The sequence below is a fragment of the Lynx canadensis genome, chromosome X, assembly GCF_007474595.2.
Source record: "Lynx canadensis isolate LIC74 chromosome X, mLynCan4.pri.v2, whole genome shotgun sequence".
Lineage (NCBI taxonomy): Eukaryota > Metazoa > Chordata > Mammalia > Carnivora > Felidae > Lynx > Lynx canadensis.
The window spans coordinates 89133234-89153286 of NC_044321.2; the positions used below are offsets into that span (position 1 = coordinate 89133234).

At 43.6% G+C, this 20053-nt stretch overlaps 1 protein-coding gene across 1 annotated transcript in view; it reads right to left on the minus strand.

Moving 5' to 3' along the window:
* Positions 1–3641: 3641 nt before the first annotated feature.
* Positions 3642–20053, minus strand: part of TRPC5 (transient receptor potential cation channel subfamily C member 5) — a 152191-nt gene continuing 135779 nt past the window's right edge. The window contains exons 8-11 of the mRNA XM_030306324.1: positions 7695–7898; positions 7400–7441; positions 6425–6514; positions 3642–4432 (exon numbers count right to left, since the gene is read on the minus strand). Coding sequence (XP_030162184.1) covers positions 3740–4432; positions 6425–6514; positions 7400–7441; positions 7695–7898 — 1029 coding nt within the window. The 3' untranslated portion in view covers positions 3642–3739. The remainder of the gene's footprint in view (positions 4433–6424; positions 6515–7399; positions 7442–7694; positions 7899–20053) is intronic.

Sequence of the window (20053 nt, forward strand, 5' to 3'; positions counted from 1 at the left end):
AAAAAGTATTTGATTATTATTGAAGTCATTCACAAAAGGTAGAGGCCCTAGGTTTTTTTCTTTAAGTTCTTTAATCAAATTGCAGACAGATGTTTAGATGTTTTGGACTTAGCTTAAATAGCCTAAATTAGGCCAGAGAAGAGTGAAAATTGAATTTGAAGTCTTTCCTCTGTACTCCCCTGGACTTAAAGCTAAAATCTTTCCTCTGAATTTGTACTCCCCTGGACTTAAAGTTAGGCGTGGTAGAGATACTTCAACAATGGTCATTTTCATTGCAAGATTTTTACCCTTGCTAATGATCAGGGACACTCTGATGTAATTATGATGGAATCAACCAAATAAGTACAGGTGTCTAGACGTGAGAAGAAGGCCAACTATAATGGAGATGAACCATGGTATTAGGTATTTAGACAAGTAGTAAATGACTCTTATACCATGTATTATTATATTTGACTTTGGGGCACATTTTTAGCTTTACATTTAAAATATGTCAGCCTCGGGGCGCCGAGGTGGCTCAGTGGGTTAAGTGCCCAACTTTTTTTGGGGCTCACGTCATGATCTCACAGTTCATGGGATCGAGCCCCGCATCAGGCTCTGCGCTGGTGATGTGGAGCCTGCTTGAGATTCTCTCTCCTCGTCTCTCTCTGCCCCCCACCCCACACACACACACACTCTCTCTGTCTCTCTCTCTCAAAATAAATAAAGAAACTTTAAAAAATATGTCACTCTGAAGTTTGTAGGCAAATGGACAAAAACATACATATAGCAGCTATTCCATTTTCACATCTCGTATGTATAATATATAATATATATGCTTAATAACAAATGTCTTGTTTCTGTGATTTAGAAGGTTTGGGTTGATTGATTGGCTCTGTGACCTTGAACAAGTCATTATTCTTCTCTGGACCTTTTTTTTTCTATTTGTAAAACAAGAGGTTGCGATAGAGTAGGTTCTCTTTGAGGTTCTTTCTTAGCTCTAATTTTCTTTGTTTATAAATTTACTCTCACATCAGCTTAGACCTTCTCTAGGGTCAGATGGCATATTTAAGCACTGTATTTGAAATGCCTTTGTTGATAGTAGCCGGTCCAGAGCGTCTACAGAGGTCCAGAGGTGAACACAAATCTCTTTTCCTTCTTTTCTGTGTTAAGAGTTCCTATTTTTCTGAGTTAGAGTTAATAAAAATGTTGATGTCACCAGTATGAATGTTAGGGCAATTGCCCTTCAGCTTTAACAGCTGTCCTCAATCCCCATCATAACCAGGGCTCAAGGTAGCTAGTGAAGTTGTAAGCCAAGTCATAAAGACAATAACCCTGAGGAGATCTGGAAAGAAATGTACTGCCCATGAAATATGACACTGGTTTCTCTTAGTAGTACAGATTGGCTGCTATAATTTATACATATTCTCTCTTTAGAACCTTCTCTGTAACCGAGAGAAGACTGTTTTGGAGCATGGCTGTGTGGCTACCCTCGTTTTCTGACAAATCAATAGAGTAACTGCCAGAACAATTATACCTAGGTTATCATAAGTACATGCATTTGTGAGAAAGAGATGCCTTTTTCTTTTGATGAAGTAGGGCCATGTATTGGGTTTGGGTGCCATTAATATGAATTAGGTATGTAGCCCAGGTTCTATTTATTATTGAAAGTGAATCTGACAATTGCAAAAGTCGAATCTGTAAATTTAGAAACTTTCCTTCTGGAAAATAGCCTGTTATTGACGTTAAGGCCATTTATGATAGTTCCACTTGGTGAAGCAGGAGAGAAGCTGAATTTGAGTAAACAATCACTTGAGATATGATCAGAGAATTACTTGGGGACAGTCTGTTGCCATATGGGTCTTGATGCATCTCGTTCTCTTGATGGTTTTTCCTTGGATCTGAGCTTTATTCTTCAACACTTCCTCCTGTTCTCCCCCTCCTCACTTCTTGTTCATGTGAACCTCATGTTCATGTGAAATATTTTGACCATCAGTCACCAAAGCTAGGGCTGGAAATGGGAATCTGTTCAAATAACAGAAACTACACTGTCACAAGCTCTCTTGGAGGCATATAGGCATTATTTGAAAATGCTTCATCATACTTACTTTTACCAGAAAGTACACACATGGTTTTAGATGGATTTCTGTTACTGTTGCAATTTACAGGAACAGAACATCCTAACCTTCTGAGTTTTCTGAGCTATGCACTGTTAATTTACTCTCTAGTACCCAGACCTAGGGCTGTTTGGATCATATGTTAGAGTGTAAGTTGGGGATAACTTTGTGCTAATGTTGGTAAAAAAAAAAAAAATACACCCCCCCCCCAACCCACCGTTGGTCAGCAGATTATCTCTCAGGGGTTATTGGATCAACATGATAACCATATGTATTATGGACTTCATTTTTTAACCTTCATTTTTAACCTTTGGAATCTGATGAGGTACTCTCAAGCTGTGGCAAATAATTTGTATGTATAAATGCTGCTTTCTTTGAAGACAGTAGAATTCGGATCACGTCTATAGTTCCATGAATTCACTAAGGTCACGTTATATGTCTAACATAAGTTTACACATGCAATTTCACTGTCCCCCATGAATATTCAAACTGCAACCTGAATCAGGTTATCTAGACCCAACATTGTTTTTTCATGAAGATGCTCTTTTCAGATTTCAACACCTTAACAAGAGGTTATCTTTCTGATTAAAAAACATTTTCAAACCCAGACTTTTACCTTAGAAATGCTTTCGATAGCAATGATGATTAAAACTATCCACAGTAGATAGGACCCTATGAATGTACCAGCTAATTATTTTTCTTGCCAACCTCTGAGATGTAGTGGCTACTGGTTAGAGTGCAGAAGTTTTTTAAAAACAGGACACATCCTAAATACTAATCTCGATACTGTCGCATTTTCAAATGCCGTAAGGAACGGAAACACACAAACACAAGAAAGGAATTCACTAACTTATTAGATACGACACATACTACGTGGTAAATATTAGGGCAACTAGCACATCTTTAAGAAACCAAAGAAGCCAACCGCCCCCACGATCAGGAGAAGTTGTCGTGTTTAAGTGTGTGTGCAGCCGAAGCGAGCACAGAAGTTGTCGTGTTTAAAAACAAAAACAACAAGAAGGCCAGTTATACCTAGAAACCACAAGCTGACAATTCTTTGGAGTCTGTTCAGTCTCCCTTTGATGCTGTTCATTGGACCAGAATGGGCAGCGTGGAGCACTGAAGGGCGACGGAGACAGGCAGGTTGCTTTGCCTTATTTGATAGCTGGTGGGGACTGCTGAGCACCTCCCTCAGTCTCGTGGGGAAATGCGGTGAGACCCTGAGGAAGGTCAGGAATCTGAGCGGCAGCAACAGTAGCAAAGTGGCACCTGGAGCTTCAAGGAAGCAAGGGTAAGAAAAGCAAAGCCAAGGGGTTAAGCACCCACTGCACCTCTGCTGACCAGGGGCAAACACCCCTTCAGTTGGTTGTGAAATGGACTTAGTGTTAATAGGTATAAAAAGGCAAATAATAGCAGTAACGAGAATCATAATCACAAGAACGGAACATGGAAAATGTGGCTATAAAAGACAGTGAAAATAATAGGAGTTTCACTCCCCTTTCTGGGGGGGCGGTGGGGGAGGGGTGGGGGAAGGGTGGGGCTGGGGTGGCTCAGGGCAATGAGGGAGTCGTACGCCGTGTCACCTTTGAGAGCAAGGAAATTACAAAGTTTCTCTTGAGTTCCAGAACAGGTGGTAGGGGTCTGACTTAGAGCCGAGTTGTAACTTGTTCTTCCTGTCCGTCACCCCATTTGTGCATGAGCAGGTCGCAAGCCTCTCCCCAAGTTTCAAAGACGTCCTCTGAGGAGTCTAAAAGTTTAGAATTCGAGGAACAGATGCTGGATGCACAGTGGAGAGAGCTGGAACAGGCTAGAGGGCATTCACGGCTCTGAGCAGCGCCCCGGGCTTCCCCTAATTCTACCTCACTGAGGTTAATTTCACTTTGAGAGCAGGCCTCTGCTTTCCCGGTCTCCATCTGAGAATACCTGATGTCCTGCCACATATAGTGCTGCTGAGCGATGCCATCCGAAATGGTGCACATTGGCTCTGAACTGGGTTCAGACATATGACCGTTAAACTTGGAGAATAGGAGACCGAGTTTCTTGAGAGAAGGACCCATGAAGGAGCGTTTGCTTGATGACTCGGCTTTTGACTTCCCTTGGGCACCGCCAGCTCTTGGCATGGTTCTGATGAGAGGTGGCCCGTGGCAGGCCTTTTTCTTGCAGCCTAAATTGAAAGAGACACTCTTGGATTTGGCCCGAGCCCCACCACTGCCATCATTGGTATCATCCCTCTGGGACAGTTCGGTGCTGCTCGCGGAAAAGCTTCTCCTTGAGTGTTTCCTATTTCCTAAGAGGTCGAGTACTTCATATCGAAAGCTGGAGATGTCCTGCTTTAATTCCTGGGGCAAGAGAGAAGATACGTTATGTTAAGAAGCGTGGCCTTTTGTTCAAGATAGGCTCACTGGGTGTCCTTCGGAACGTTCCAGGCTTTGCCTAATGGCAAATCACCAAGTACACAAACTACCGGCAAAATCTCACATTATTCCAGTACAAGAAAAATATATTAATAATTCTGTGGGCAGGGGTGGCCATTGGCAACATCGTGCAATTAGTAACGCTGATTTCAGATGGTCCTTACCAAGAGGACAGCAGCAGACCTGTCCCTATTACAACGTTAACTAGTGATTAAGGTATTCGATTAGGGCACTAGCTCTCATAGGCATATCTGCATATAGAAAGACTGCGGCAGAGGAAAAAGCTTTTAGGACCCCACGGAATAAAACTAGGGAAGTAGAACATGTCAGGTTAGAGACTGCTGTTTGAGGCCAGGGGTCCCTGTCTACACAGGTCCCCAGGAAATTCTATCTCTGACTGCCTAGATGCTAGATTGCTCCTTTAGTGTTTGCTTATTTTTGAGAGAGCGCACGGAAGCGCAGGAGGGGCAGCGAGGACGGGGGAATAGAGGGTCCCAAGCAGGCCCCGGGCTCCGTGCTGACAATGAGCAGCCTGATGCAGGTCTCGAACCCAGAACCGTGAGATCATGACCTGAGCCGAAATCGGACGCTTAACCGACTGAGCCACGCAGGCGCCCCTAGAGTTTTCCTTTAAAGACCACCTTCTCAAAGCTTAAGTGGGGACATTTCGCTCTCCTGCTGTCCACCTGCGTAGACATACCGTCTCTTGCCTCTGGGCCTTTGCCTGTGCTGGTCTGTCTGCCTAGGACACTCTCCTCTGCAACTCTCCTTTATCTGGCTCCCCAGCTTAAACATGGCTTCTTCTGAAAAGCTGCTCTGACATCCCAAATCCCACTTGAGTGTCTCTCCTGTCTCCACAGCGCCCTGTGTCGATCCTGTCAGAAGATCCAGTCATGTGTCACCTTCGATCATTAGTGCGTGACACACCACAAGAGTGGGGGCTGGTTAGGTCTTGCTCATCACTGTACCCCAGCACCCAGGGGAGTGCTTGGCACGTAGCAGGCCCTCACGAGATGACTTCCATCTGTGGGTTAGGAGAACGGCCTTTTTATGCTCCTTAGAAAATATACCTGTGTTCTAAGGTAGGGGTCTTCAGTCACTTGCCATGTTGAGAGTCTGGGTCGTGGGGGGCTGTCCTGGGCGTTGTAGGATGTTTAGTAGCAATCTTGGTCTCCACCCACTAGATGCCACTGGCACACACGTCTGGTGTGACCACCAAAATTGCCTCCAGACATCGCCAAATGTGCCCTAAAGAACAAAATTGCCTCTGACTGAGAACCACTGCTTTGGGCTCATGCCAGTATTAGGAGAGTTTTAATGTGTAATGATAGGGTTTGTTAAATCTTAGATGGAAGGGGTGCCTGGGTGGTTCAGATGGTTAAGCGTCCGACTTCGGCTCAGGTCATGATCTCGCGGTTCGCCGGTTCGAGTCCTGTGTCGGGCTCTGTGCTGACAGCTCGGAGCCTGGAGCCGGCTTCAGAGTCTGTCTCTCTCTGTTCCTCCACTGCTTGCGCTCTCTCTCTCTCTCTCTAAGATAAATAAGATTTAATAATGGATTGGTTGGTCTTCATCTTTTATCTTTAAAGAAGGCCTTTATATGTCCTTTTGCTATCTTGCCCCTCACGATATGTCCTTGCCATATCATTCAATTTCAATTCCCACACCGTGAGACACCAAGAATATTAAAAGAATAAGGCAAATGTCTTTCGTTCATAAAGCTGATTGTGGCAAGAGACATTGGCGAAATCTCTCCACTTTCTGGGGGACAGACCACTCGGAGAGAAAGTAAAAATTCTAGCTGGTGTTGGTGGGTTATAGGAGGTTGAAATTATCACCAGAAACCTCAAACTTGGTGAAGATCAAAAGATGCTTAAGAAACGTGAAATGAGAAATTCAACCACTTTGTGATTAAATCACCTTAAAATTTTCTTCTGTCAGTCCCTCGTTCGTTTTGGAATTTCTTATCATAGCGGCCACGTATCTTTTGACTAAATTCCTGATAACTTCCTGGAAATTAACAACAACAACAACAACAAAAAAAACACACATAAAGAAGCATTCAGTTTTCTTCTCAGGCTCTCAGTAAAATAAGAAACACATCCAAGAAATAAAATATGCTTAGACTGTCTTTGCAATAGCACATTCTCCCAGGATCCAGTCATTTTCTGCAAGTGTCCAAATTTGGTGGCAGAGTGGGCTCATAAGAGCAGCTTTTCCCAAAGGGAAAAATTTCTGCCCACACACAAAGCAAACACAGATTCCCATCTATACAATGATGAGAATGGAATAATCCTTGAAGGCACATGGTCAATACCCTTCCTCGTTCAAGCTGGATGAAACTTTAACCCTCCCAGTAAGATGAGAGTTCTTCCTTTTAGAAAATTGAGAAAGTCATTCTTCGGTGTCACAAAGTCTACTGATCTCAATGTCCACTAATTACATAATCCAGATATTCATTTAGTTATTTAGTAGGCTCCACGCCCAACGTGGGGCTCGAACTCACCACCCTGAGATTAAGAGTCATGTGCTCTACAGACTGAGCCGGCCAGCTGCCCCAGTCCAGATATTTTTCTTAAATATCACCTGTCCTTCACAGGGATGGCCTCTTTTCACTTAGCCTCCTGGGGATGTGCTCCGCTTTGTATTAGTAGTGGTGATGAGACGTGGCAGGCATTGTGCCAGGCAGGCCACACGTACACACAGGCACGCGTGCACATGCACACTTCATCGTACATACATGCTCACCACTCAATTCTCGCAACAATACTGTGACTTAAATGCCCCCCCCCCATTTCACAGATGCGGAAACTGAGGCTCGCTGAGGTTAAGTGACTTGTCCAAGGTGACACAACTGACCAAAAACTATTGTGCTTAGTCCCTGGGAAGCTTTACCTGGTAATGTTGATTCTGTATCAGGCTGTCAGCATGGCGTTCCTGTAATTGAAAATGGACAGAGAGCTTAGATCAGTGGTCTCCCAGCAACCCATCCACTCGAATATATTTCTAAATATTAGGGCTGGAGAATAACGGAGGAGCTCCTGCCTGAGAAGCCCCCAAGCATCGGGGGGTTGAAGTGATTTTTTGATGTTTAATATATGGACTGTCACCAAGGGTGTTGGGGGTGGGGGGAGATAGAAAACAGTTCTGTTTAAAAAAAAAACCAAAACATAATTTTTAAAAGCCTTACTGTGAAGCTTCTCAAGTTGTGCCTCCTCCGTCTCCCATCAGGGTCTCTTTTGGGGCAGAAGGTGTTGTTGAACCAGTTACCAAGGTAGAGAAATGACTTGGGACTGGGGATGATATTGAAAGGAGGTGGCAAGGTGCCGCCTTCATCAAAGTAACTCATCCAGAGCTTTGTTCTTGCAAATTTCCACTCAATATCGGCATGATCCTATGAAAGAGAATTCAAGAGTTTGGGATGGGGCACTGCAGAATGCACACATGACTCATTCTAAAAGTTCTGCTTGCTTCGATAGAGGGCAATCTGTCAGTAGGTATAAAAACTCAAATTACACATACCCTAGGACCTGGTAATCCTACTTTTAGAGATTTAACTTATCATTATACTTGCAAAAAGATGTATGCGCCGGGTCGTTCCCTGTAGCGCTGTAGCTTATCTTAGCAAACTAACTGGCAACAGCCTAAATATCCAACAGCGGGAGGGCGCCTGTGGCTCAGCTGGTTGAGCAACCGACTTTTGGTTTCAGCTCAGGTCATGATCTCACAGTTCGTGAGTTTGTGCCCTGCATTGGGCTCCATGCTGACAGTGCAGAGCCTGCTTGGGATTCTTTCTCTCCTTATCTGCCCCTGCCCTGCTCATTCTCTCTCTGTCTCTCTGTCTCTCTGTCTCTCTCTCTCCCTCCCTTCCTCCCTCCCTCTCTCTCTCTCTCTCAAAATAAATAAACTTTAGGAGCACCTGGGTGGCTAAGTCTTGAGCATCCAACTCTTGATTTCAGCTCAGGTCATGATCTCACAGTTCGGTTCGTGGGATCAAGCCCTGCATCAGGCTCTGTGCTGACACCATGGAGCCTGCTTGGGATTCTTTCTCTCCCTCTCTCTCTGCCCCTCCCCTGCTCTCTCTCTCTCTCTTAAAAAAAATAAACTTAAAAAAAACCCCAAAATACCAGATAGATGCAATCATACGGTAGATAATCTTTTGAGACTGGCTTTGAGCTTCATCTGTGTTCCATTTTAGTGCTGAGTGGTTTTCCATTATATGGATGTACCACGGTTTCTTCATTCACTTCTTGAAGGACATTTGGTTGTTTTCAGTGTTAGCAATTATGAATAAAGCTGCTTGGAACATTCACGCACAGGTTATTGCTGAACATAAGTTTAACCTCTCTAGCTTGACAAGCTAGGGTGGTATTGCCGAGTCACGTGGTAAGCGTGCATTTAACTTTATTTTCTTTTAGTTTTTTAAATGTTTTTATTTATTTTTGAGACAGAGAGAGACAGTGCATGAGCAGGGGAGGGGCAGAGAGAGAGGGAGACACAGAATCTGAAGCAGGCTCCAGGCTCTGAGCTGTCAGCACAGAGCCCGATGTGGGGCTCAAAATCATGAACCGTGAGATCATGACTTGAGCTGAAGTCAGACGCTTAACCAGCTGAGCCACCCAGGCGCCCCAAGTGTGCATTTAACTTTATAATCAACTGCCAAACTGTCTTCCTGAGTGGCTGTGCCACTTTTCACTCCCACCACTTGCTCCGTGACTTCCTTAGCACTTGTCAGGTGTTTATTCTCTTTATCAAGTTTCTGTTTTAACTCCAGCTCGTGAACATACAGTGTTATATTAGTTTCAGGTGTACAATATAGTGATTCAACACTTCCAAATGTCACCCTGTGCTCATCCTGACAAACCACGTGTCAGGTTTTGAAAGTTGCTCCATTCTAACAGATAAGTAGTTGGATCCCATTATGGTTTTAAGACTCACTTCCCAAATAGCGAATGATGTCGAGCATCTTTTCATATGCTTATTTGATATTTATATACCGTCTGTGGTGAAGCGTCTGTGCAGACCCTTTGTCCATTTGTATTGCATTTTTTTCTTACAGGTGAATTTTGATATATATTTTTTTATACATAGGCATCCCTTGGAGACGTTGTGGTTTTGGTCCCAGACCATCACAATAAAGCTAACACTGCACTAAAGTGAGTCAAATGAATTTTTTGGATTGGTAGTGCATATAAAAGTTATGTTTACACTATACTGTCACCTTAAAAAATTTTTTTTAGTGTTTACTTATTTTTGAGAGAGAGACAAAGCATGGGCGGGGGAGAGGCAGAGAGAGAGGGAGACACAGAATCCGAAGCAGGCTCCAGGCTCTAAGCTGTCAGCACAGAGCCCAGTGCGGGGGTTGAACCCACAAACCACGAGATCACGACCTGAGCTGAAGTTGTATGCTTAATCGACTGAGCCACCCAGGCACCCCTATACTGTCATCTTTTTTTTTTTTTTTTTCCAACGTTTATTTATTTTTGGGACAGAGGGAGACAGAGCATGAACGGGGGAGGGGCAGAGAGAGAGGGAGACACAGAATCGGAAACAGGCTCCAGGCTCTGAGCCATCAGCCCAGAGCCCGACGCGGGGCTCGAACTCCCGGACCGCGAGATCGTGACCTGGCTGAAGTCGGACGCTTAACCGACTGCGCCACCCAGGCGCCCCATACTGTCATCTTTTAAGTGTGCAATAGTATTATGTTCAAAAAACAATGTACATAATTTAGTTAGAAAGTACTTTATTGCTAAAAAGTGGTAACCATCGGGGTACCTGGGTGGCTCAGTCAGTTGAGCCTCCGACTCTTGGTTTTGGCTGAGGTCTGATCTTGCAGTTCTGATCTTCACCCTGTTATCATGGAGACTGCTTGGGATTCTCTCTCTCTCTCTCTCTCTCTCTCTGTCTGTCTCTCTATCTGCCCCTCCCCCGCTTATGTGTGTTCTCTCTCTCTCTCAAAAAAAATGAGATCACTGACCACAGATCACCATAACAAATATAATAACAATGACTATGTTTGAAATATTGCGAGAATTACCAAAATGTGAGACAGAGACAAAAAGTGAGCAAATGCTGTTGGAAAAGTGGCGCCGATGGACTTGCTCAATGCAGGGTTGCCATAAACCTTACATTTGTAAAAAGCAGTATCTTTGAAGCACAATAAAACGAGGTATGCCTGTATTCTTGGATACAAGCTCTTTGTCAGGAATGTGACTTGCAAATGTTTTCTCCCAGTCTGCATCTTTTCATAGTGCTTTCTTACTGGTGTTTTCATAGAGCAAACTGTATTAATTTCAATGAAATGAAATTCATCACTGTTGGACTGAGGATCTTAGTCCCTTGCTAGCTATTGGCTGAAGACCTTTCTCAGCTCCTTGCCATACGGGCTTCTCTTTAAGACAGCTCATAACATTGGGTGGGGCGCCTGGGTGGCTTAGTCAGTTAAGCGGTCGACTTCAGCTCAGGTCATGATCTCACAGTCTGTGAGTTCGAGCCCCGCACCAGGCTCTGGGCTGACAGCTCGTCAGCCCAGAGCCTGGAGCCTGCTTCAGATTCTGTGTCTCCCTCTCTCTCTCTTCCTCCCTTCTCACATTCTGTCTCTCTCTGTCTCAAAAATAAATAAAAACATTTAAAAAGTGTTAAAAAAAAAAAAAAGACAGCTCATAACATTGGGGCGCCTGGGTGGCTCAGTCGGTTAAGCATCCGACTTCGGCTCAGGTCATGATCTCACGGCTTGTGAGTTCAAGCCCCGCGTCGGGCTCTGTGCCGACAGCTGGGAGCCTGGAGCCTCCTTTGGATTCTGTGTCTCCCTCTCTGCCCCTCCCCGCTCAGGCGCGCGCGCGCTCTCTCTCTCTTTCTCTCTCTCTCTGTCTCAAGAATAAATAAACATTAAAACAATTAAAAAAACAAAAGAGAGCTCATAACATGGCAGCAGGCTTCACTCAGAGGGAGTCAATGAGAAAAGCCAAGATCTTCATGTAACCTAATCTCTGAAGTGACATCACTTTTGTCATATTCTGTTTGTTAGAATTGAGTCCCTACGTCTAGCCCATGCTCAAGGAGAACAGATTGTATAAGGGGTCAAATTCCAGGAAGTGGGGATCAGTGGAGGGCCATTGTAGAGGCTTCTTACCACAGTATTACTTCCCAGAAATGGAGAAACTGAATGGCGGTAATCTTGAGTAACAAATCCTTTTCTAAGTAATACAGTTTACAGATCTTTGCTTTATGTAAAATATAAGGGGAACCTAATCATGTTGTCAGATGATAGATTGTTAAAATATTATTTTTCAAAAAAGGATTATATGATCTTTTAGCATGTAACTGAGAGTTCAAGAAAATTGAATGACAATGGCATAATAAAACTGTCCATTCACATATACTTATTGATATGAAAAGGCTTCTTAGCACTTACTGTCATAAAAATATAAAAACATAGTTGAAGCTGAATTTTGTTCCTAAATATTATGTAATATTCTATGGATATAATAACTAGTTGGATGAAAAACCCTAACCACATATTGAAGAAATGCATTTCCAATAAAAATGTATGTTTATGTCTTAAAGTTATTTACCAAAATTTGTATTGTATTTGTGTTCCTTGAGCTGTTTTGGACTGCTAATCATTGAATCATAACTAAACTCAAAAGAAATGTTTTAGGGGTGCCTGGGTGGCTCAGTCAGTTAAGCATCCAACTCTTGGTTTCAGCTCAGGTCATGATCTCACAGTTTGTGAGTTTGAGCCCCGCATTGGGCTCTGCGTCGATAACACGGAGCCCACTTGGGATTCTCCGTCTCCCTCTCTCTCTCTCTCTGCCCCTCTCCCGCTTGCTATCTCTTTCAAAAAAAAAATAAACTTAAAAAAAAGAAATGTTTTAACATTTATTACCTTCTGGCTGCAGGAAATAAAACATTAAAATTTAATTTATATTTTTGTTCTGAAGAAATATTGTCATGATCAATAGTCATAAAATACTTAAAACAAAAATTTTATGATATTAGGATAAAATCCTGTGGGGATGTGAATGGAAAGAAGAATTCAAAGAAAAAGGGAATGATGTAAACTTTCTGCCCTTAAAGATTATAGCCATTTAATTTTAATTTTTATTTATTTATTTATTTTTTTAATTTTTTTTTTCAACTTTTTTTTTTATTTATTTTTGGGACAGAGAGAGACAGAGCATGAACGGGGGAGGGGCAGAGAGAGAGGGAGACACAGAATCGGAAACAGGCTCCAGGCTCCGAGCCATCAGCCCAGAGCCCGATGCGGGGCTCGAACTCACGGACCACGAGATCGTGACCTGGCTGAAGTCGGACGCTTAACCGACTGCACCACCCAGGCGCCCCTAGCCATTTAATTTTTAAATACATGCCTGTGAGTAGCAAATTGCTGTGGCATTCAGATTCCATTGGATAAATTTAAATGAGTGACTAGATAGCTTTATTTTATTTTATTTTATTTTATTTTATTTTATTATTTTATTTTGTTTTATTTGAGTAGGCTTTATGCGCAGTGTGGAGCCCAACTCGGGGTCCAAACTCACAACCCTGAGATCAAGCCCCTGAGATCAAAACCTGATCTGAGATCAAGATTTGCATACCTAACCAACTGACTGAACCACCCAGTTCCCCCAGGATAATTTTATTTTAAATATCTATATTTATCATATTCCTGAAATTATATCATTTGCAATTGTTTAAACTTATGATGACATTTCTAGATGTCAACCCCCAAAATATAAAAGGATACATAGATTTTTTCCCTTCTGTAAATTTTTTTTTAACGTTTTATTTATTTTTGAGACAGAGAGAGACAGAGCATGAACAGGGGAGTCAGCGAGAGGGAGACACAGAATCTGATACAGGCTCCAGGCTCTGAGCTGTCAGCACAGAGCCCGACTCGGGGCTCGAACTCACGGACCGCGAGATCATGACCTGAGCCGACGTCGGCCGCCCAACAGACTGAGCCACCCAGGCGCCCCGATTTTTTCCCTTCAAACTCATTAGAAAGTATGCTGGACAAACCCTTGAAGGCCCTTGAGGAGAGCGTCAATATGTAAATTGCACACACACATGCACGCGCGCGTGCGCGCGCGCACACACACACACACACACACAATTATCGCTATAGTAACTATCATTGCCCTGGAATCCTGCATTGCGAGATAATGGTGCTGTAGGCAAGCTGGCATGTAGAGGAAGACAGGGGTAAGGGCAGCATGAAATCGTGAGGGGTAGCCTGCTATTGTGGAAAGAGCAGAGGTTTTGGAGTTCGGCAGACCAGGGTTTAAAATACTGTTCTGCTATTAGTTGTGTGACTTCAGACCTGTCAATCCCAATCTCTGATGGTTTTCTCAAATGTTAAAGTCGAGGAAAATATCTACCAACCTGAATTGCTGTGGAATTTCAGAAATAAAGGGGCGCCTGGGTGGCTCAGTGGGTTAAGTGTCCGACTTTGGCTCAGGTCATGACCTCACAGTTTGTGAATTCAAGCCCCACAGTGGGCTCTGTGCTGACAGCTCAGAGCCTGGAGCCTGTTTCGGATTCTGTGTCGCCTTCTCTCTCTCTGCCCCTCCCCCGCTCACACTCTGTCTCCTCTCAAAAATACATAACAAAAAGAGAAATCAATGTAAAATGCCAAGGCCTGCTATGTAGTAAGACCTATATAATTGTTGGTTCTTTCCACTACATTTCTGAGCCAACAACACCAGAAACAAACCTTGAATTTTCATTTTACCCTTTGATGGCCCCAAATAGCCAGTCTCTCATTCATGGAATGTTTCCATAGTTCTGGAAATGAAGTAGCTATTCAATAAGTATTTCTTAAGATGAACTGAGTCACATTTTCAAACTTGCCTAGAGATCCTGCTATCTGGAAATGCTCTTTTTTTTTTAAACCCCTGGGTGAGGTAAGCTTTTTGTTTGTGTTTTAAACACTAACAAGTAATGTCCTTTTTAAAAGAAAATAGTTGTCTAAAATTCTAAGGGAAAAAAGGCATTCGATCTCAACAACGTAATAGAGTCATAAGTGGGTAATAGAGTCTATGGTGGGTAATAGAGTCATATGGTGGGTAATAGAGTCATATGGTGGGTGAACTTATACACCATAGGCATCTTTTTGAGCTTCAGAGGCTTTCTGGTGTCCCTCATTGTCCCTACTCCATTTAGGACCCCAATTGCTACCATTCCATTCCCCTAGTGCTCAGTTGGGCTTAGGTTGGGAATTACCATGTAACTTAGCACAGAAGTTACTGCAAATTATTGTCTCAATGGTTCTTTTCCATTCACTTATCATGTATCAATTCATGGCCCACCTAACCTCCATTCTTTGATTCCTATGTTGAGCAACTAACTACTATATCCCAGGCACTCTGCTAGGCTCTGGGTATAGAGTGATGACTGTCCAGTAGTGGTGGTGGGAACATCACACAGAATGTAATTAGTGTACAGAATTAACACCCGGATCCTGAAGCTCTGGAAATAACAGACCACCTGGAAGGATTAAACAGCGTGAGTTGCAAAGTGATTAGTAAGTATGCATTCATACATTCATTCATTCATTCATTCACCAAATATATATAGATGCTAGGTGTTACGATTGCAGCAGCGAACAATATGGACAAAAAGATGATTTGGCATGTAGAAATCTGTTTTATTTTCAGTCCTTGATCTAATGTGAATTACAAGATTATAGATTGGTTCTTGTGGTTGTATTTGTCTAAACATCCCTAAATGCCTCAAAGGTTTTTACAAAAATTTTTTAACATTTACTTATTTTTGAGAGACAGAGACAGAACAGGAGCAGGGGAGGGGCAGAAAGAGAGGGAGACACAGAATCCAAAGCAGGCTTTGAGCTGTCAGCCCAGAGCCCGATGCGGGGCTCGAACCCACGAACTGCAAGATCATGACCTGAGCTGAAGTCGGATGCTTAACCGACTGAGCCCCCCGGGGGCCCCAATGCCTCAAAGATTTTTATACATCTGCATGGGGCTAGCCTTTCACCTTATGTGATGGACATATCACACATTGGCTTTTTCTTTGCCTATTTTCAGTGTTTGGTGGTGATGCGTTCTCCTACTCTGCCCTATCCTTTGCACTCAACTGTTACTATTAAACATTTTCCAAGATCCGCTCCTGGCGGGGTTCCTTGTGTAAGATATACCTACACAACCATAGGCAGCGGTCCTTCCTCTTCCATACTTTCCAAAATTTTCAGGACTTTTGTGCTACCACGATGTGCTTTCAATGTGCTCTTAATGACACATAGATTTACATATGTGTTCTAGATCATGTGTGTGCCCTGCATTGCCTTTGAGATTGTCAGGTCCTGTGGAGCAGACCAAGGCTTCTGTATATTTTCTCTCCTTTCACTGTCCCAGTGTAAGGTACTGGGACTGAAGAGTATACCCTCAAATGTTGTTGACTAGCTCAGATTCTGAACACACAGCCACAGCTAGGTCAAACGAACATATCTGTTCAATTTCACGTTTCTCAACAAATCCAAGCTCAAGGTTCTTTTCCTTGCAATCAAGCTACAAGGCCAATTTCTTACCAGCTTTTGACAAATTCTTATGCACTCCCGTAGATCTCCTGCCAGCAACCATCTTGCCTTAGCAAATTGGAAAGCTTTATAACATAATGCAAAGGGAGAGTGGCAGGCATCGACACAGCAGAGCGGAGCTAATAATAACCTTTAAGGAGAAAAGCTACTCCCGGGAATCTTGGGCCCAATGGCAGGCTTGTCGGAGGGTTATTTTGGGTAAGGGGATATTTTGGCATTTTTCACATTAACTCGTAGCTGCTTACTTCATTTGGGCATAAGACCAGCTCTGATTCCCTATGATGGGAAAGCAACACAAATTGCTGTGGCATACACACCCCAAATCGAGGCGAGAGAATTCACTTTCCTGGCATTTCAAGGGAAGTCTACCTCACTTGGAGCACTTTCTCCTCCTGGTAAAATTCAGGGCATGCTTCTCAAATGTTGGTGTGCATATGGGGCATTTGTTAAAAATGCAGATTTCTGGACCTCACCCAATGTTATACATTGTATTGTGGTTTTGCCTCGGGGCTAAAAATGCAATTTTAAAAAAGATGTAAGCATTTAAAATATATCGTAGTTTTTGCAACTCCATTTTTGTTTTGATTCATTTAAAAAATAGGGGCGCCTGGGTGGCTCAGTCGGTTGAATGTCCGACTTCGGCTCGGGTCATGATCTCACGGTTCGTGGGCTCAAGCCCCGTGTTGAGCTCCGCGCTGATAGCACAGAGCTTGCTTGGGGTTCTCTGTCTCCCTCTCTCTCTCTCTGCACCTCTTCTCAAAAAGAAATAAATAAACATTTAAAAAATATATACTGGAATCTTCAGAATGTGGAGGAAGATTGGGGTCTCTTGGAAGCCCTGAAGTAGAGATAGTCCCCTCAGTGAGTATCACCATTCCTTCCCATGCCCTCACCTCCAGCTTATTACACATGTGTAGTGGTCTAGAGGGGAGTCAGGTCCCCGCCACTAAAGACAGTGGTCCTCCTCTCTTCCGCAAGGTTGCTAGATGGTTAGAATATCCTGTTTGAATCATTCTGGGGCCTGCTGGGACTGACTTTGATGTTGGTTTATCTACTCTAGAGCCCTTGTAGAAACCTCAGGTCAAGTGCACAAACTCAGCTGCAGAACACCAGGGCATAAAAAGAGAGCCCTTCGTCCAGTGCCAACTCACTGCCCATCCGTTGTCCCCAACATCCCTCGCACCCTAGCAGTGATGCCCCCTCGATAGCCCAATTAACCTTCTCGAACTGCAGGACGGGGTGTTGCAAGCAGGTCCTTCTCCCTCGTGAACGTATGTAGTTGTCTAGTAGGGAATTGCCAAAATTGCCAACAAAGAACCGATGCTGCGGGGATGGGAGACTTGAGAATCTACGTTGTTTAATAAGTTTCTGGGGATGATCTTGATGTGGGTGGTTGTCGACCACACTTTTGGAAACACTAATTCTTGGATTCAACCTGCTAGCTCAGATGTATTTAGCAGTCCAAAGTAGCAGACCAGCATCTCTGCCTCGTCCCTATCTGTCCTTATCTTCCCATGGCCACCCCTCCCTTCCATCCCTGTGTTGACGGGATGGTAGGAAGTAGGTATAGTTTGTACACCCCCAAAGAAAATGTCATTAGGTCACCCAGCATTATGCACAAAGCTGGCTTATCAGGCTACTATGGAGAGAATCACAGGGTGGGGGAAGGAGGGACAGAGGCAGAATTAATAACTGACAGTCTCCACCTTTCTTAATGTGTGCACAACACAGCCGAAGAGATAAATAGTGGCGGGGAAGATATTTGGTGGTCACTGAGGCTTGGTACTCTCTGGTTTTTCTTTTTTGGGGAGGCGGGGTGGGGGAAGCTGATAGTGTTTATTTAACACTGAAGAAATTGTTATTTATTTTTTAAATTTTTTATTATCTTTATGAAAAAAATTTTAAGCTTATTTATTTATTTTGAGAGAGAGGGAGAGAGAAGAAGAATCCCAAGCAGGCCCCTCACTGTCAGCACAGAGCCCGACATGGAGCTCGAACTCACAAACCGTGAGATCATGAACTGAGCTGAAGTCAGATGCTTAACTGACTGAGCCACCCAGGCGCCCCTATTTAAACATTGCAAAACCTCTTATTTTTCTTTTGGTTTTATTGAGATATAATTGGCATGTAGCACTGTATAAGATCTTTTTTCTTTTCTTTTCTTTTCTTTTTGAGAGAGAGAGCATGCACGGGGGTGGGGAGAAGAGCAGAGACACTTTCAAGCACGCTCCACAGCCCAGCACCCCACCAGTGGGGCTCGATCTCACTTCTGTGAGATCATGACCTGAGCCAAAATCAAGAGTCAGACACTCAATCGACTGAGCCACCCAGGCGCCCCTAGCACCCTACAAGATTAAGGTGTACAACAGAATGACTTGACTTACATATACTTATCACAATACATTTAATTAATATCCTTATAAAGATACAAAAAAAGAAAAAAATGCTTTTTTCCTTGTGATAAGAACCTGTAGGGTCTACTGTCTTAGCAATTTTCAGTATAAACCATCCAGTAGTGTTAACTATAGTCCTCGTGTTGTTACGTTACATCCCCAGTACTTATTATCTTAGAACTGGAAGTTTGTGCCTTTTGACCACCTTCTTCCAATTTCCTTTCCCGTGACCACAAATCTGATCTCTTTTTCTATGAGTCCTTTTTTTAGTTTAATTTTTAAGGTTCCATATAGAAATGAGATCATATGATATTTGTCTTTCTCTTCCTGACTTATTTCACTTTGAGTAATGCCTTCAAGGTCCATGCATGTTGCCTATCTAATGAGAAGGCAGCAGGCTGCCTGTACTGAGGACAATAATAGATGGAGAGGGGCGCCTGGGTGGCTCAGTCAGTTAAGCGTCTGACTCTTGATTTTGGCTCAGGTCATGCTCTCATGGTTCATGACTTCGAGCCCCATGTCGGGCTCTGTGCTGACATCTCAGAGCCTGGAACCTGCTTCCGATTCTGTGTCTCCCTCTCTCTCTGCCCCTCCCCCGTTCATGCTCTGTCTCTCTCTGTCTCCCAAAAATAAATAAACTTTAAAAAAACACTTAAAAAAATAAAAATGAATAAATAAATAAAAGTGGCAGAAAAACAGACAATCGCAAACTGACCTGGTGCATTAGGTCCCTGAGACTCCAGAAGGGTCTACTTTCCATCTTCTAAAAGGGTCCTTCCTGCAAGGTCCTCACAAACATCACTGGGTTTTATTTAGAGACCATTTAGTATATGGAACACAAGTGCAGTCATAAAAACAATGCAGGTCACAAACAACGAAGTGTCGTTATGGTTCTCTCTCTGATTCCAAGGATCACGGCAGGAAAAGTGGCCAACAAATTGGAGGAGAAATCCCTCCTCTGTGGTCCACCTCTGACCCACTCCGCTGCCCTTCAAAGAAACCATCTACTTTCTGAGGTTCAGAATGACATTTGGGCGATTTTAAGCCATTTAAGTTCTTGCAGAAACCAACCAGTGGGATTGCAGTCCTTTACTACCTTTTCTGTTGTCATCTTGCCAGTTTCGATTATTTTCCTCTTCTCTCTTTTTGTTTGTTTATTTGTTTATCTATTTATTTATTTTCGGGAGAGTGAAAGCGGGGGGAAGGGCAGCGAGAAAGGGACGGAGGATCTGAAGCAGGCTCTGTGCTGACAGGATGCCAGCGCAGAGCCCGGCTCGGGGCTCGAGCTCATGAACTGCGAGATCTTGACCGGAGCCAAAGTTGGAAGCTCAACCGACTGAGCCACCCAAGCGCCCTGATTATTTTCGTTCTTGTCCTCCTTGTCCTACCACAAGGTGGGGTGGGGGTGTGGGGAAAAGAAACGAAAAGGGGGCTCAGGGTGACTGGGTGCTGGAAATTTAAAAATGTGGTTCTTTCCCAGTAGACACCTACCACTATCCGTTGTTAGGTGAGGAAGTGGGGCCTCAGTGGAGTAGCACACAGCATAGGAAAGTTCTGATTGAGGGACAGCAACGTACAAGCCTCTGGGCATGTATA